General features: G+C 41.9%; 1 protein-coding gene across 2 annotated transcripts in view; it reads left to right on the forward strand.

Moving 5' to 3' along the window:
* The first annotated feature begins 2,482 nt into the window (after window positions 1-2,482).
* The window catches only part of LOC144600249 (clathrin interactor 1-like), a 132,876-nt gene continuing 117,892 nt past the window's right edge, over window positions 2,483-17,466 (forward strand). For both annotated transcript variants that reach the window (XM_078411807.1, XM_078411808.1), the window contains exon 1: window positions 2,483-2,717. In XM_078411807.1, coding sequence (XP_078267933.1) covers window positions 2,677-2,717 — 41 coding nt within the window. In that variant the 5' untranslated portion in view covers window positions 2,483-2,676. The remainder of the gene's footprint in view (window positions 2,718-17,466) is intronic.

Raw genomic sequence — 17,466 nt, forward strand, 5'->3', positions numbered from 1 at the left:
GCATTTTGGACCAATTGCAGGCGGGACAGGGATGATTGGCTGATCCCAGTGTATAGGGAGTTGCAGTAGTCCAGGCGGGAGGAAATAAATGTGTGGATGATTTTTTCTAGATCGTCAAATTGGAGGAATGGTTTGATTTTAGCTATGGTACGAAGCTGGAAGAAACTGGCTTTTACCACAGAGTTGACTTGCTTGTCAAACTTAAAAGCGGAGTCAAATATCACGCCAAGGTTTTTGACATGTGGTTTGACTAGGGAGGATAGGCTTCCAAGGCTGCCTGTTATCATTTTGATGGAGTTTGGGGGGCCGAATAGGATGACCTCAGACTTGCTCTCGTTTAACTGAAGGAAGTTCTGTGCCATCCAACATTTTATGTCCTCAAGGCAGTGCATGAGGCTGATTAAATTTGACCGGTTGTTGGGTTTCAGGGGGAGATTAAGCTGCGTGTCATCAGCATAGCAGTGGAAAGAATTGCCGTGCCTTTGAATGATTTGGCCGAGGGGGAGCATGTACAGAGAGAAGAGAATGGGGCCTAGGATGGAGCCTTGTGGTATCCCGCAGGAGAGGCTAGCTGGGGAAGAGGAGAAAGTATTCAATGCTTGGCAAAACCTTACAGGAAGTCACTGAAGACAAATGTCTCGGTCTTTATGCAAAACAACCTGATAAGCAGTCACATTATGCTGCAAACAAAGCCACGAAGAAGCTCAACTTCGTCCAGAGAAACTTCCACCATTGTTCCAAAACTGTTAAAAAAAATTGTACCAAACAACAGTCCAACCGCACTTGGAGTATACCTCCGCTGCTTGGAACCCCGGTACTAAGAAAAATAATGATGTTCTTCAAAATGTTCAACGAAGAGCAGCCTGGTCAGAGGACAATCCAGTGTAACCAAAATGCTCACCGACTTAAACTGGGACTCCCTTGAAACCAGATGCCAGATTGACTACCCTTCTCACAAGATCATCAATAAGGACATCGACCTCGACGCTGACTTACACGCCAAAGAGAAAACAACAAGATCCAGAAGAAGCCATAACAAGCAACTTGTAGTTCAACAACACATCTACTCCCCACATCCAGTCTTTTTTCCCTGAAGCAATTTCCCTCTGGAATGCCCTCCCACCATCCTCTGTTGACATGTTCACCTACTTCAAGACTTCCATCCAGGTCCACAGACGGCTAAGCCCACGCTGGACCAAACCCACTCTCGTCAATTTCCAGTAGTCCCTGTTGGACTCTTCGGAGGTGATGACTGCGAGATACAAGATTCCTTTATCCCTAACCAGTCTGAAGAAGTCTCGACCCAAAACATCACCCATTCCTTCTCTCCAGAGATGCTGCCTGCCCCACTGAGTTACTCCAGTTTTTTGTGTCTAAGCTATTTACTTTCCTGTGTGTACAATGTCTGCATGTCAACTTTCAGTGATTTAAATACAATCTTCCAGCATTAAAAGACACAAAGTGCTGGAGTACCTGGTAGGTCAGGCAGCATCTCTGGAGAATATGGATAGGCGACGTTTCACGTCGGGATCCTTCTTTAGAGTGGAGTCTTCACGAAACCAGCACATGCTGTTCTTTTGTGTCTACACATCCCATCATTAAAAAAAGTTTTAAAATATTTTAATCTCATATCTAACCCTGCTCTGAGCCAGGAAAGATCTTGAATTGAAACCTTCAGTTTCTCTTTCTACAGATGCTGTTGACCAGCAAAATGTTTTGAGAATTTTCATATTTAACGTCAGATTATCGACATCTGTGGTAATTGGATTTTTGACTAATGGGGAACAAATCTTTGGCCAATGCAACATGTGGAGGCTGGCATGAGTTACTTGGCTGCCACGTTTACTACGATCGTGACGACACTTCACAAGTAATAAAATTGGCTGTGAATGACTTTGGGACGTCCTGAGGTTATGAAACATACTATCAACGTACAACTTCACTGTTGGAATTTAACTGGGAACTTACTCTTGTTGGAGCTTTGAATGAAACCACATTAAAAAGTGGAACATTTCGAACATTAAAAAGTTTCCAGCTACATCAACGCTCCTTGTTTTCCTACTACCGTCCAAGGAGCAGACGCTAAAAGGGAGCGGGGTGGTTGTTGGAACTTGTAGTTTTATCTGTGGGCAGTCTCAGTGTTTAATATGGTCGTCGAGGTGCTAGTTAACTACATCTCCCAGGGTGCAAATCTGGACGGTTGGCCCCTGGGACGGAGTTTTATCTGCGGACAAGCTGAGTGTTTAATATGGACGTCGAGAGGTGGGGGGCCTTAAACTACATCACCCAGGGTGCAGCGTGCGACGGGCGGTTGTTGGAACTTGTAGTTGTGTCCGCGGCAATCTCAGTGTTTAACATGGGCGTCGAGGGGGAGGGGAACTGCATCTCCCAGGGTGCAGCGCGCGCCGGGCGGCCGTTGCGCAGCAATGGCGCTTTGTGGCGGAGTGACGCGGCGGCCAGCCAGCGCCGTGCGTGACGCGCTGACGTGTACGGTTGGCTGGTAACCGGCAGGTCGGGGCCTTGTCTTGTTGTTGAGCAACTCCTGGGCCGCCGCTCGTCCGCTTCACTTTGTACGAGCGCTGGAGTTTGGCGGCGGCGGGGCGGTGAGGTGCTGGCGGGCGTGCCCCGAGTGAATATAACGCCGGACGTTGGGGCAGGGGTTGGTGGAACGACAAGATGTTGAACATGTGGAAGATGCGGGAGCTGGTGGACAAGGCGTGAGTAGACGATCTTTGGTCTTGGTGCGGGCGGCGGAGCCGAGGCAGGCAGGCAGGCCCTGGCTGGCTGGGCCCCGGGCCCCGGGCCCCGGGCAGGCAGTCCTCAGTGGCAACCCCGGCGCCGACCCACACTGTCATCAGCCGAGTGGCAGCCGAACACGCCTCGCCCACTTCCCCCATACAGTCACCGGGCAACTTTGACCCGCGACCCCGGCTCCCCTGCCTTGAGCATCCATCCGCTATGGAGTGATTGCCACTCGCCGTGGTTAAAGTGTCAGAAAGTGTCAGCCTGGGCCAGGCGAGCGTGAATCTGCCTCTGCCCAAAAACCAGCACGTCCCCCCCACCCCCCAACCCCGGCTAAATGTGTAGGAAGGAACTGCAGATGCTGGTTTAAACCGAAGATAGACACACAAAATGCTGGAGTAACTCAGCGGGACAGGCAGCATCTCTGGAGAGAAGGAATGGGTGACATTTGGGTTTGAGACCCTTCTTCAGGCTGGGAGACGGAAGCTAGAGATATGGAAGGGTAAAGGTGTGAAAGGTCTCAGTTCAACATCATAGACTGAAGTAGGGTCTCGACCCAAAACATCACCCATTTCCTCCCTCCAGAGATGCTGCCTGTTCCAGCATTTACTCCAGCATTTTGTGTCTACGTCCCCCAGGCTGACATATGTGCCACGCAGAGGGACTGTCGGAGGTGGCATCCCTCGGACCTAGAGTTGCTCAACTGGAACGCAAACAATCCCCTTCGGGGTACAAATTTGACGCAAAATTCTTCTCGTTTGTCTTTGAGCAGAATCGCAGGAAGTCCTGGTCAATATTTATAACCATGTGTTATGCAAATTGCCCGTTTACCAAACAAGGCCTTAAAAACAATTCAATATTGTGGGACGTCTTGATGACATGCAGTTCTCTAAATATTCTTTTTCTCCCTCCCATAACGCTTAGTTTAGCCGGACAGTCGAACTCTGTTTTCGCGATTTTTTTTAAACAGCTTCCTAAATCCATGGTATTTATAGATTAATAATACTGACCGTCATCCCTAGTTTTATATTCAAATAGGAATTTGTAGTTCTTCGCTCAAAGCAACTTCTTTAAACCCTTTTCTGAAAGTTACAGCCAGTTGGGAGCTATTGTGCTTTTAGCTACCAAATTATTTTCATATTTCATAGGCTCTTGTACCACAGTTTTTGGTATTCAAATATATCATGCACCTGGAATTTGCAGAAATGTCCTCAATTTCGTTTGTGCTGGTGTTGAGGCTTGTTGTAATTGTCTAGTTCTTATTTTATGCAGACTGTATGGAATTATCTAAAATATTCAGACACTAAGCTAACTTTAAAATGTATTAATTATCTTCACCTTTCCATCCATTTTGGGGGCTGGGGGGTGGTGAGCTATTTTTATTCCTGTGTCTGCTTTAGAATATACTTTCTATTTCTTGTTTTTAACATCAGTCACCTTTGTTGACATTGACAGTGGTATGGCCATGCCATGGTGCATGGAGATGACCATGTGTGACATTGAGAAACAAAACACTTTTTGAAGGTCATCTTAAATAAATGATGTGGGATTTACAATTTGCATGTAGGCAAATAGTTAGGAATCAGGTTTGATAGGTTTTGACAAATTAATCTGTGAATTAAATAAATTTTAGCAAGACTGGGATTTGAGCATTGCTGAGATCTTTTGTGATTCCAGTTCCTCAGGCATGCTTTTGCATGTATCAAAGTTTCGTAGATTTTGCTTAAAATGTCAATGCTCATAAACTTTGCAAGAACAAAAACTGAATCCTGTCCACTGGGACTTATCAGCCTGTTTCCAGGTAGAGGTACCATATTCTAGCACCTACCATGCATATGCTCACATTCCAGTAGTTATCTGGATTATGCATGTACATCTCTCAGATTTTCATTTCAAATGAAGATTTGTTTCACTTCATTGCTGAGCAGCAAGTTGTTTAGCTGGAACGGTTTTGTCATTGGGAAAACAAATGTGAGCCGTATGAACATCTTTTCTGATTTAACAAAAATGGTTTCTCCCGCTTATCTGTTCATGAATTGTTTGATTTGGAGGAGATAAACTGATCGTTGAAATTGTGATGAGCGACTAAGGATGGTATTGTCTTTGTTCATAACAACAGCTCCTGGAACTCTATGCATAAAGAAGTAATTGGGCTTCTGCTTCATGTGTAAAGAATGTAGCAGACAGTAATTAATAGTGAGGAAAGAGCACCAGGAAAGGTCATAGTCATACAGTGTAGGAACAGGCACTTCGGCCCAACTTGCTCACACTGAACAACATGTCCCATCTACAATAGTCCCATCTGCCTGCATTTGGGCCACATCCCTCTAAACCTGTCCTATCCATGTACTTGTCTAAATGTTTCTTAAAAGTTATGAAAGTACCTGCCTCAACTATCTCATCTGGCAACCTTAAACCTATGTCCTCTTGTTCTCGATTCTCCTACTCTGGGCAAGAGATTCTGTGCGTCTACCTGATGTATTCCTCTCATGATTTTGTACACCTCTATAAACAAACTTTGGAAGAATAAAAACTGGATCCTGTCCACTTTTGCAATGCATAGGTGCATCCTGGATCCTGACCCCCTTATTGCTTTTTGCTCCAAGGAAAAGAGTCCTCACCTGTTCAACCTCTCCCTAAAGCTTTAGCCCTTGAGTCCTGGAAATATCCTCGTAAATCTTCCCTTTCCAGCTTGACAATGTCTTTCCTATAACATGGTGCCCAGAACTGAACACAATTCATCGGCCTCACCAATATCTTATACAACTACAACATGACCTTCCAACCTCTATACTATTACTCATGAGGGCCAATGTGCCAAATGCCTTTTTGACCACCCTATCTACCTGTGGTGCCACTTTCAACAAAGTTTCTACCCGCACTCCTAGATCCCTCTACTCTGCAACGCACCCCAGAGCCCTACCAATCATAGTAGGTCCTGCCCATGTTAGTCTTCCCAAAATGCAACACCTCACATTTCTCAGTAGTAAATTCCATCAACCATTCCTTCGCCCAACTGATCAAGTTCCTGCCGCAATTTTTGACAACCACCTTCACTATCAGCACTGGTAGAACACCCACTAAGGTGAAGTTGGAAAATTAAAGGAAACAGCGAAAAACACTTTAATGCATGTTAAAGCTGCTTTTGGTTGCAAGGGATAGAATACTTATTAGAATAAATTGCTGTTGATTTGATTTCTGCTTGTTGCTATTTATTACATGTTCTAAACCACACTATGTAAATAATTCTCATTTTTGGAGATGTGGTGTTGCTACAGCAAAGTATTATGACATAGATATGATTTGCGAGCTCTTTTCCCTCTCCTGTGGCAAGGCGTGCCCATATTTCAAAGGTTTGTTTTAACCATATCAGATTTGTTAGGTAAACTGGTCCTTCCTGTTTTGAAGTTGCTGTGAATGTAGTGTTACAAAGTGACAAAGGTCATCACTAAACAAGTTTTGCATTCCATATTCAGGGTGGAGTCAAGAAAAACTCCATATTTTTAATAATCTGGGGGTATTTTTAATTTGTGTATGAATCCCGTAACGTGAGGTAAACATTCGATATTAATTTACTGAACTGGCAAGTAAATGTAAGAAATCGTCTGCTTTGCCAAATCTCTTAGCTTTGAATTATGTAACACAGATAGGTGGCCTGATCTGAGGAGAATGATTTTTTTAGAAATAAAAGTGGGGAACTTTAATTTGTGTGCATATTCAAATTCCCGCGAAGTTTAAAATGCCAGGTTGAAATCTATGGCCTTTATTAAAAAAAAATCTCGGGGTGCAGACAGTGCTGCCATGGCCAGCATGAAATTATAATATGCCATTAAAGTGAGGATACGTGAACTGCTGATGGTACTCCTACAATGTTATTGGGGAGGGAACTCCAATATTTAAACACAGTGATGTTTCCAAGTCATGATGGTGCGTGACTTGGCAGGTGGGTAATGCTCCCATGTCCTTGCTGCTCTTACCTTCGCAATGAAAGAGATAGTGAGTTTAGGAGGTGTGGGAGTAATCTTGGTAAGTATTTGCAGGCATTTTGTGGATGGCCTCCCCTTGTCCAAAGATAATGATGAAGAGTGAATGTTCAGAGTGTTCGATATGGTTCATTAATGTGAGTTATGCTGTCTAGATGGCGTTGAACTGCTTGAATGTTGAATAACCTACTTCAGACAAATGGAGAATATTGGATTTAATTCTTAATTTGTACCATGTGAATAGTGTAAAAGCTTAGGGATGTCAGAGGTGAGTCACTTGCAGCAGGATACCCATCCTCTCTATTTAAGTTCCTGATGCAGTTATGTTTCTGGTCATTGTCGAAGGTGGAGATCTTGGTCATGGGCAAACTGCAACCCCTCTTCCCCAAGTCCTTTCATTTTGGCAATGCCGTTCTGCCTTGTTTGTGATTATCGCTTGGCACCTATCAAGCATGGTATGCATTGACCAGGTCTTGATTTATGTAGGCATGAACTGCCTCGTTTTCTGACGAAATGTAAATGGAATCAAATGCTGCATCAACAAACATCCCCATTTCTGACATTAAGGAAGGAAGTTTATTGATGAAGAAGCAGTAGAACCTTGGGATGCTATCCTGAGGCACTACAGCAGGATTGTTCCGGGATTGGAATGATTGATCTCCAAGAACCATATCAGTGTGAAGGGAAAGGTTGGAACACTGAGTATTTTCTCTTTTGATGTCCATTGACTACAGCTTCAGGGGTCCTTGATGTTACAGTTTGCCAAATTTCAAGGGTATCTCCTTTCCTCTTACTCTTTGGTCCAGGAGACACCAATGACTGCACATGCTAAAATCTTGAGCAAACATTCAGCTACTGGAGGAACTCTGGGTTAAGCAGCAGAAAATGAAGTTGATGTGAAGGTTCAACATCTCCCACTAGGTCCACCATCTCTCCATTATTTTGTTCCACTCTTAACCTTAACATTCCACAATCGGCAGCCCTTTGGTATAACTACCACATATAACTCGGATCTCTATTGCCATTTCCACCATTTCCTCTCCCACTCGAGTCCATATGCCACTCAACCCCTCTTCACCTGGATCCGCCTATTCCTTGCTAACTCTTAATCCTTTCCCATCCTTCGCCTATCTTCCCACTACTCCACAGATGCTGCCTGACATGTTGAGTTTCTCCAGCTGCTTGTATTTTAGTTTTGTTCCAGGTGAGATGTGGTCTGTTAAGCAGTCCTTGCAAAATCCCAACTGATTAGTGCCTATTAATAGTACTTTTCATGTAATGTTCTGTGATTTTGCTGATTAAGAAAACACAGATTGGATACTAAGTAGTTGGGTCAGATTTGTCCTGGTTTTTGTGGCAGGGTAATACTGGAAAAAATTTCCACCCTGTAACTATATTAGGACTGTTATTGGAGGAGGTGCTAGTTCTGCAGTGCAGATTTTCAGTGGCAGAATAATACTGGGTAATTATTGATATTGGACCTGTACAGGAACTGGTTTTGTAGTGTTCAGTGCTCTTTGGCCTTTCCTGATGCAAGATGATGTTTGTCACAGTAGCTGAAGGTTGGGAATCGAAAGGAAACAGTGATGGATGGGTCAATCAATCAATCAGTGCTTTTGCCTGAACATGATCATTACTGCTTTAGCTTTTTCTGCTGAGGTGTCTAGACGTACCTCAACTAAAAATAATTTAACGCTTTTGTTAAAATCTTGAATTCTATTTATTGCAGTTAAATATCAGTTTGGACCTTTCTGTTGCTCTTTCATTTAAGTGGTGTGTATTCAAATAGACCATGTGTAATTTGAGGAACTGCGCTTTAATGCTTGTGATTTTTTAGATTATTTCTGACTGAGTAACAATAATTAAAACTTTTAACAAAAGTAATGCCGGGTAATTAAATTATTACAAAAGAAAGGTTACTTTGAATCATGTGGTCGTTGGTGCTAGCACAAGTTGAGCAGTAGGGGTGCAATGAAAATGTTGTTTGCAGCAGCATCACAAGCTTTCACTTGGGCAAATGCACAAAAACATAGTATAGAAATTACACAACGATTCTACAAACCAGTAAGAAAATAAAACATGGAAAAATAAACGACATTTGTGAAAAACACAATTAGGAAAAAAAGTCCATTGTCGTGCACGAGATCTTGTGTTGTCAAGGAAGGATCAGGGTTGTACAGGTCAATTTACAAGCCTGATAGTTGCAAGAAAGTAGCTGTTCCTGAACTTGGTTGTGTGTGACTTCAGGCTTCTGTGCCTTTTGCTAAATGGTAGTAAAGAAGTGGGCATGGCACAGATGGTGGGGGTCCTTGATGAAAATTGCCGCTGCTTTAAGGGCCTGTCCCACTTAGGCGATTTTAAGGCAACTGCTGGCGACTAGGCTGTCGCCGACAGTTCGCCGAGGTGTCGCGGGCATGATCGTGAGGAGTCTTCAAAGAATTGTAGTGGATCTCAGCGCGTCGCTGAGAAATTGTCCGGATAAAAATTTCTCGGCGACAGCTGGCTTGTCGCCAGGTATCGTTGCTTATTGCGGGGGCTGTCGCACGCTGTCCCCAGGTTTGCTAATTTCTCTTAGATGCATTTAGAAGCACATTATATTAAAATAAGTAAAGTCATTTGAAGGTACCATAAAATACTTGTGTTTAACCAATTTATTTACCATCAGGACATTTGACAGGTAGATTGGAGGCGACAGTTTGACGGTCGGTAAGCGTGGGAGTTTTGCGATGTTTATGGTCATCAGCGATTACTTTAAAAGTAGGCTCCCAACCCAGATATGCAACCCAGAAACCAGATATGCATCTCCCGTACATTTTCAAAGAATGCCCACACTCTGCACAAAAATCCCTTGAACCACGTTTAAAATTAAATTTCTTAATACTGCTATTAGTAAACTGGAAGTCAATCCAGTTTATGCTTTGTTACCGTGAAGCTTGGTTTTCAAGTAACCCGGGCAAGATGTTATATTTCCTCAAGTAATTACAGACTTGTCAGTGATTTCAGCGAAAATTAGGACGCTGGAGAAGCATTGATAAACGTGGGAATTTCGTGATGTTTCTGAAGATGGTGTAATCTCTTAGCCAGGTGCTAGTTTCACAAAAAAAGTAACTTGTATCGACCTGACTCGGCATTGTCGTGGGGTAAAAGAAAATGTTGGCGATCTGCTACGACTTTGACAGTCGCCTAAAAATTCACCTAAGTGGGACAGGCCCTTTAAGCTTGCGCTATATGGATGCTTTCAATGGTGGGGAGTGCTGTGCCAGCAATGGACCAGGTTCTGTCCACTCTCTACAGCCTTTGTGTTTGTTTGTGTTGGAATTGCTATATCAGGCCATGATGCAGCTAGACAGGATAACTTACAATTTTTTTTATTTTTTTTTACAAATAACATAACTCGCTTTACAAATCTAGAAAAAAATTTTTTCTCACTGTTAAGTTGTGCAATGTTGCCTGTGGGATTGTACCCTGATATCATTTTTAAAATAAAGTTACATCGCATATTATTTAACTGTTCACAAAGCTAGAAATTCACACAAAGGTCTGGATGATAACTAGGCATTTGGTGCTCTGTCGCCCAATGGAAATTGGCCTTTTATGAAATTTTGATTGGAATGTGAACACGGTTGATTGGCACTTATTGCCGCCCTTTCATAACTTATACAACATAAGAACTGTTGGATTTAAACCGTGATATTTTCTATCCAAATGTTTGAACAGCACACCAGCCAATCAAATACGTATTGCCCAACTGACTGTAAAGTGTTTTCTTGAGAAGTTGAAGAGATTATTTGTTTAATGCGCTGCTGGTTCTCAATCTGGCACCAACTCAAATGTCAAGTTAATAATATTTCATTGTAACATTTACCGGCAATGGAAGAATTAAATTCTTATTACATTTGCTGAAGATGCTACAGAAAGAGCTGCTTTAAAAGCAAATTGTGTTTTAGCTTCTCAAAAATGACCCACTTTGTTGGATCATGTTTTGAAGTTTGTTCCAGGTGTTGAGAGGATTTGTGTGTGCTCCCTCTGCTGTATAGGGACTGAGTTTGAGACATTTGTTATTCTATAACTTTGTTAAATCCTGTAACACTATCTAATATACATTAAACATGTTGATTGTTATCATCGATTTCCTGCAGAGTGTTTCTACCGTTCATCGAGCCATTATGTTTTTCTTGGCAACTGCATCTTTCAAAATTGACAGGCTCAAATGAATGTAGAAGTCTTCTGAGCCAGTTCCTTGCAATGTTTGTTTATCCACGCCTGCTTTCAGCTCTGGTCATTATTTCTAAAATATTTCTTTCAATTAAAAATGTCGGCACCAAACTCGTCCTTCAGTCAATGCTCACCCCAATCATCTTTTTAAGGCTTGATTTCTAAAATGTCAACTCTTCTCTACAGGTGAAGACATGTTGAGTGCTTTCAATGTTTTCCCTTTCAAATTTCTAGCATCTGTAAGACGTTGCCTCTTTTCTCCCTCATTTTTATTGGTAAAATAGAAATGTTACAGTACTAATAAGCCTACACCGTTCATGACAGGCATTTTAAAAATGCCATTCAGCTTTTTCTCAAAAAATGAAACATAGTATTAATAGTTTCTATGAAATTGATGTTTGAAAAGCAAGTGGTTCACCAATGTTTGAGAATATCAAAGATAGAAACAAAAATCTGGAGTATCTCAGTGGGACAGCCCACATCTCTGGAGAGAAGGAATGGGTGCTGTTTCAGGTAGAGTCCCTTCAGACTTGCCAGCTTCCCTCATCTGGTCTGGCCTATTTATGTCTCTGGTCCTATATTTACCTGATTGATCATCCTTGATCTCTGAAGTGGTTTAGCCTGTCATTTTGTTTTATTTAAAGCTGTTACAGTGATTCAAGAAGGTAGTCCACAATCTTTGAGGAAACTTAAGTTATTGGAAGTCTTGATAGTTATGTTTGCAATCTATGTCAATTCAAAAATATATGGAGTTTGTTCATGTAGGAGAGATCACTGACATAATTTCTTGCCATTGAAAGTAAAATTGTTCTACAGTTTAAAAAAAAACATTAACACCTACAAACTAAAAGCAGATGCTACTTCATATTACATATGTCACTACGTCATCGAACGATTGTAGGATCAAAACATAGGCCAAATAGATTTTGAGGAGAAGAAGAGTCTAGAAAAGAGGTTTATAGAGTAAATCCCAGAACTTGGGATAATGAAGACCATCACTGGTGGAGGCTGAAAAAGGGATACTCAAGGCCAGAATAGGAAGAATGTAGCATTTTTGTTCAATTGTAGGACTCGAGTATTTGAAACATTGTGGGCCTAGGCTAGGGAAGTGGTGGGGGGGGGGGGGGGGGGGTTGCAAACTCCACACAGACAGTGGCCAAGGTCAGGATTGGCTGGTCAAGCACAGTATACTAATGAAACAATCTAAATTATTCAGGTCACCCCATCTTCAAGGACGAGAAGACTTTGGAGAACGTACAGATGTGGTTTAACAGGATGCTATCTGAATTGGGCAGCATTACCCTTAAAGAGAGATTGAATTGTTTTCTCTGGATCTTGAGAAGCTGAGCGGAAACCTGGTAGAAGTTTATAAAATTATGAGAAGCATAGATAGGGTAGGCAGTCAGAACCATGCAGCAACTCTTTCTCATCTGTGAGACAGTCTGTCATTCCAGTACCAACAAATGCCTACTAACTGAAGGTATTTATTCACAAAATGCTGGAATAACTCAGCAGGTCAGGCAGCATCTCGGGAGAGAAGGAATGCGTGACGTTTTGGGTCAAGACCCTTCTTCAGACTGAAGAAGGGTCTCGACCCGAAACGTCACCCATTCCTTCTCTCGCGAGATGCTGCCTGACCTGCTGAGTTACTCCAGCATTTTGTGAATAAATACCTTCGATTTGTACCAGCATCTGCACATATTTTCTTATAATGCCTACTAACTAATTTTAATGCTATTAGAAGAGCTAACATCTCATTGAACAACAAAAAAAAATCAAGGAAAAAAATGTTTACAGATGCTAAGAAAAAAAAATTTCAAGCAGAAAATGCTGGAAATACTCAGCACATCAGGTTGCATGTGAACTCTTTCTACAGAAGCAGCTCAAGCTGCTGACTCTCTCCAGCACTTTGATTTGAATTCAATGGTGTTTTTTTGTCAAATGTACAAAGTGCTAATCTGGTGAAATTCTTTATCTTACATGCAGTCGAGTAGAGTATTACCATGCCCCCGATCCCTGATTGGTTAATTGTACAAATATTGCATACTGAGCCCACATACGCCATATTTTGGCACCATTTTCAAAGTCCACGCTCTAGTTCTTATGAGCGGTGCCTGTTCCAGGCAAGTCCCAGGCTGTTGCTGCAGATTTCCAGGGATTGTGAACATGTTAATCTTTGAAATATACAAAGTTATTTGATCAATGATTTGTCACATTTAAAGATTAGAATTTGAATGTCCTTTCCCGTGGTCTTGTGTAATGAACCACATAAATTAAGCTCAAGGTTCATCTCGCACAGGGAGTACAATCATCCTCAGTATCTTTGGTCTAAAGGAGGGGAGGTTTTTCATGATGGCATCTTCAGCTCATTGTCTTATAATTATCAAATATGAGGACTAGATTCACTGGAGTCCACATAGGAAATCTCGTAGGGAACTCAATGGGACGGAGGCAACTAAGCAGATATTAGAGTTGGCACACAAGGAATCAAATCTCTTTTGACTTGTATGGTCCCAAGGTACACGGCACACTTAATCACTTAATGATAAATTAAAGGAGTCACTTTGATATGGAGGTTTATATATTGGGTAAGAAGGCCTGAAACTGCAAAAAACTGGTAACCACAAACTTGAAAGTTTGTAACATAATGATAGACTGCCTTTGCAAAGTAAACTGTTAACACTGAAGCAAGGATTTAGAAAGGCACAGAAGTCAGACCTGGATGAAAGTGGATGAGGGGGGTATAATCTATAGAAGAATAGATAATAGATAAGTTATGAAAAAGCTGCCGTGTCACCACTGATGACTTACTGTAGCAAATACTTTGAGGAGATGGAAAAAAATGCACGTCAAGCTTCCATCACCTGCAATCAATGCTACATTGTCATCTTTAATCCCAAATATGGAGATTTAAATGGTTTAGCTCCTAGACTAGAAATAACTCTACAAATACCACCGAGCAAATAATTTTCATCTTGGAAACTTTCAAAGGAAGACCAAATGTCATGTTACAGTAAAACTCCAATGCACACTCTATTTGTTTGGAAATTTGGATTCTACCTGAAACACCCTTGAGTCACCAGGACCCATTTCCAAACTGTTTGTACTACTGTGTAATATCTAAACAAAAAGTGAATTAAAAGTGTCATTATAATATTGAGAGAGCATCCAATAAACCAGAAAATCTGCTGGCCCTGCAAAGTCAAATTATTAGTTTTACTGTACTGGCATTACATCAGTAAAGCTGTACATTTGCAATTCTGGGCACCATCATGGAATTGGTATATCAGACTCCCAAGTTCAGTGCAAATTCATCCAAATGTTTCTGAAACTCCAGGAGTTAAAATTGTAAGGAGATTGCATAAAATCAGTTTGTAGAATCCAGAATTTATCAAATTATGAGATGATTTGATTAATCCATTTAGTATTTTGAAACAATTGGTTATGGTAGATGAGGTAGAAAAGACAGGGTTGCTGGGGGGAAACTAGGATAAGCAGATTTAAAATTCACAGCTGATCCATTCAGTTCAGAAATTAAATAATACATCCAGATGGAAACAGCAGCACAAGAATAGCACTGACTCAGATTTTTTTTAAAAACAGCTCAGTTTTAAAATCATGTATGGCTAGATCTTTAAGGGCCTGTCCCAGTTGGGCAATGTTTAAAGCAACTGTCGGCGACTAGGCTGTCGCCGCACGTTCGCCGGTGTGTTGCGGGCATGGAAGTGGGTAATCTCAAATGAGTCGTAGCAGTTCTCGGGTCGTCGCGGAAATTCTATTCTGTTCAAAAAATTTCGGCGACAGCTGGCTTGACGCCAATGATCGTAGCTTGTCGTATCCTGTCATGGGTGCTGTCGTAGGTTGTCGCCAGGTGAATTTGGTTGTTGCCGGTGCTGATCCACCTTTTATAAGAATTTGTAAGAATTTTGTTTGTTTGAATAAAGTAAATTTTGTTCATTTTAACCAATGATTGATATTTGAAGTTATTGTATTTCAGAGTAGTTTCTCATGGCATATCTCTTTCAAATATTTTAGTTTCATTTATTTTGACCAATACAACAAAATAAAACAAAATAAAATAATTTAATTTCAGATGCTGGGTAAACTGAAGACAGACGCAAAAAGCAGTAGTCAGGCAGCGAGTCAGGCAGCATCTCTGGAGAAACGGAATAGGTGACTTTTGAAGAAGGGTCTCGACCTGAAACGTCACCGATTCCTTTTCTCTAGAGATGCTGCCTGGTGTGTTGAACCACTCCAGCTTTTGTGTCTGTCTCAGGCGTATAGGTTAATTGGCTTCAGTAAAATTGTAAATTGTCCCTAACATGTAGGATAGTATTAGTGTATGGGATGATCGCTGGTCGGCGCGGACTCCGTGAGCCAAAGGGTCTGTTTCCACGCTGTATCTCTGAAGTCTACGTGTTCCAAAATGATCACTTTGCGTAAAGCGGGAAATCTCCATTCTTTCATGGGTCAGGAAAGTATCGCCAATGAGCACCTTTTGTGGATCGATGTTGCTGTCGAATAGTTTTTTCTCATGCGTGTTTGTTGTGCAAAGCGGCCGAGCAGAGCACGGCAGTCACTTATGTAGGTGTGTAATGGTCGATTCTAGATGATCTTGGCATATATCCGCCGTCGGGAAATGAAACAAAGACATGCTGCATCCGAGTGATAATTCTATCCACCCACAATTGTCAAATGGATGAAAATTGTGTGAAATGGGAACTGTGTTTTCTTTTTGTGAGATAGATATACTTTTTTTGTGAGATAGATATACTTATCTTGGGTTGTCGGTTGTCGTAGCTTGCCGTCGCCTGGGTGGTAGCTTGTCGTAGGCATTGTCATGGTCATTGTCGTAGACATTGCCGTAGGGTTAAAAAAATCGAAGGTTTTTCAGCGATCTGCTACGACTTTGACAGTCGCCGGCAGTCGCCTTAAAAATCTAGCTAGATATTTCTAGCTATTTTACATGTAAATACTGTAGTAAAATGACAATCTTGCCCCGTCAAGACAGAGCAGGACTGGCAGATTTTATGGAATATTGCTGTTTGTAGTATAAACCTCAAATTTTCAAACATTATACAGGAGTGCAAGACATTTCCAGTCAATTTGGTGTGTTTAAGGGTAACATGAAAACCATCTCCCCCCCACCCATGTATTTAAAGAGGGCATGGGAAATTGAGTCAGTGAGCTCAATGCTAGCCCTTTGGAATTTCCGAACAATTGGTTAATCAGAGTTTGACTGTAATTGGGGATTGAGTCTACATTGTTTCTGAATTCACACTGGTTTGATTCAACAGATCTCCTAATGAAAAAGGGAATTTGTCACTGAAAGGGATTTTGTGAAATGAAAGGAAAAAGGAAGTCTTGAATTTATACTGTGGCTTTCCGTGGCATGTTCTTGGGATGCCAAAGCATTTTGCAGTCAATATAAAGGAAACAGTACACTGGTTATACTTGGTGCGGAAGCGAGGAATCTGTGGAAAAATTTAGTTCTTACTTTGAAGGCGACGTTTTGTAAATTCATTTAATCTGCCTGATGTATGGAACAAATTATTCGGTACGTTTGATGGTAAATCACAGCAACATCTAAAGTAAAAAGTATCTGCTTAAAAAATACTAAATTTAAATAAACTTTTAGAATGGAATTGCACAAGCAAAGCCTGTTGATACAATACTAGCGGGTGTGTTTTTAAAAGCTTCTCTTTTTGCATGTTCACAAAATTAGTGTCTTATTTTATGTACAGTCAGTCATTGGATGCGGAGGGGTGCATAATGTTCTTAATGCATTGCCTTGCCATGTCTTTGCCTTGTAAGTCAATCAATAGAGAACTCGAGTTTCAGTTTATTCATAGTCATCAGTATTTTGAATATCAAAACTATGTAGATTTGGTGAACTTGCTGTGATCAATGAAGTCACTATGATTATTGACACAAACTTCAGAAACATTTGGGGTCAAAAATATTCAACCATCAATTCATTTTCAGAAATAAACCAACATGAAAGAAGGTAAAAAAATGTCAATTGGCCTCTCCATGGTCCTCGTCCTCCTCCTCTTCGGACTTGACACTCTGCTCCTCCTCCTCCTCTTCCACCGCCTCCTCCAAAACCGTCGAGCCCTTCCTCCTTGGGCCCTTCGCCCTCAGGCGGATCGCTGACCTCCAGCGCTTGCTGCTTCTGTCCCTGCAGACCCTCTAGGCCCCTCGGCTCGGGTTCTTCCCGCTGCTCCTCTCCCAGCTCGCTCAACCCCGTCCTTTCCTCCTCCTCCTCTTCTCCTCCCCGTCGGCAGCCCTCTGCTTCTCAGTCTTGCTCTCCTGCCTCCCTTCCCGGCCACGATTCCCATTCTCCCGTCGGCTGGCCAGACGTCTTCCCAGCTGCTTCTTGCCTCCGCGTGCTTGGCAGCGCTTCTGGTTCCTCTTTCTCCGCCGGATCCTCCAGCCTCATTTTTTACAGCACAAAAATTGGCCTTTTGGTGTTTATTTCAAGGTAAGAATGTACCTGTTGCATGTGTTGGTGGTGTATGCCGGA

The sequence above is a fragment of the Rhinoraja longicauda genome, chromosome 14 (genome assembly GCF_053455715.1).
Source record: "Rhinoraja longicauda isolate Sanriku21f chromosome 14, sRhiLon1.1, whole genome shotgun sequence".
In the NCBI taxonomy this organism is placed as follows: Eukaryota; Metazoa; Chordata; class Chondrichthyes; order Rajiformes; family Arhynchobatidae; genus Rhinoraja; species Rhinoraja longicauda.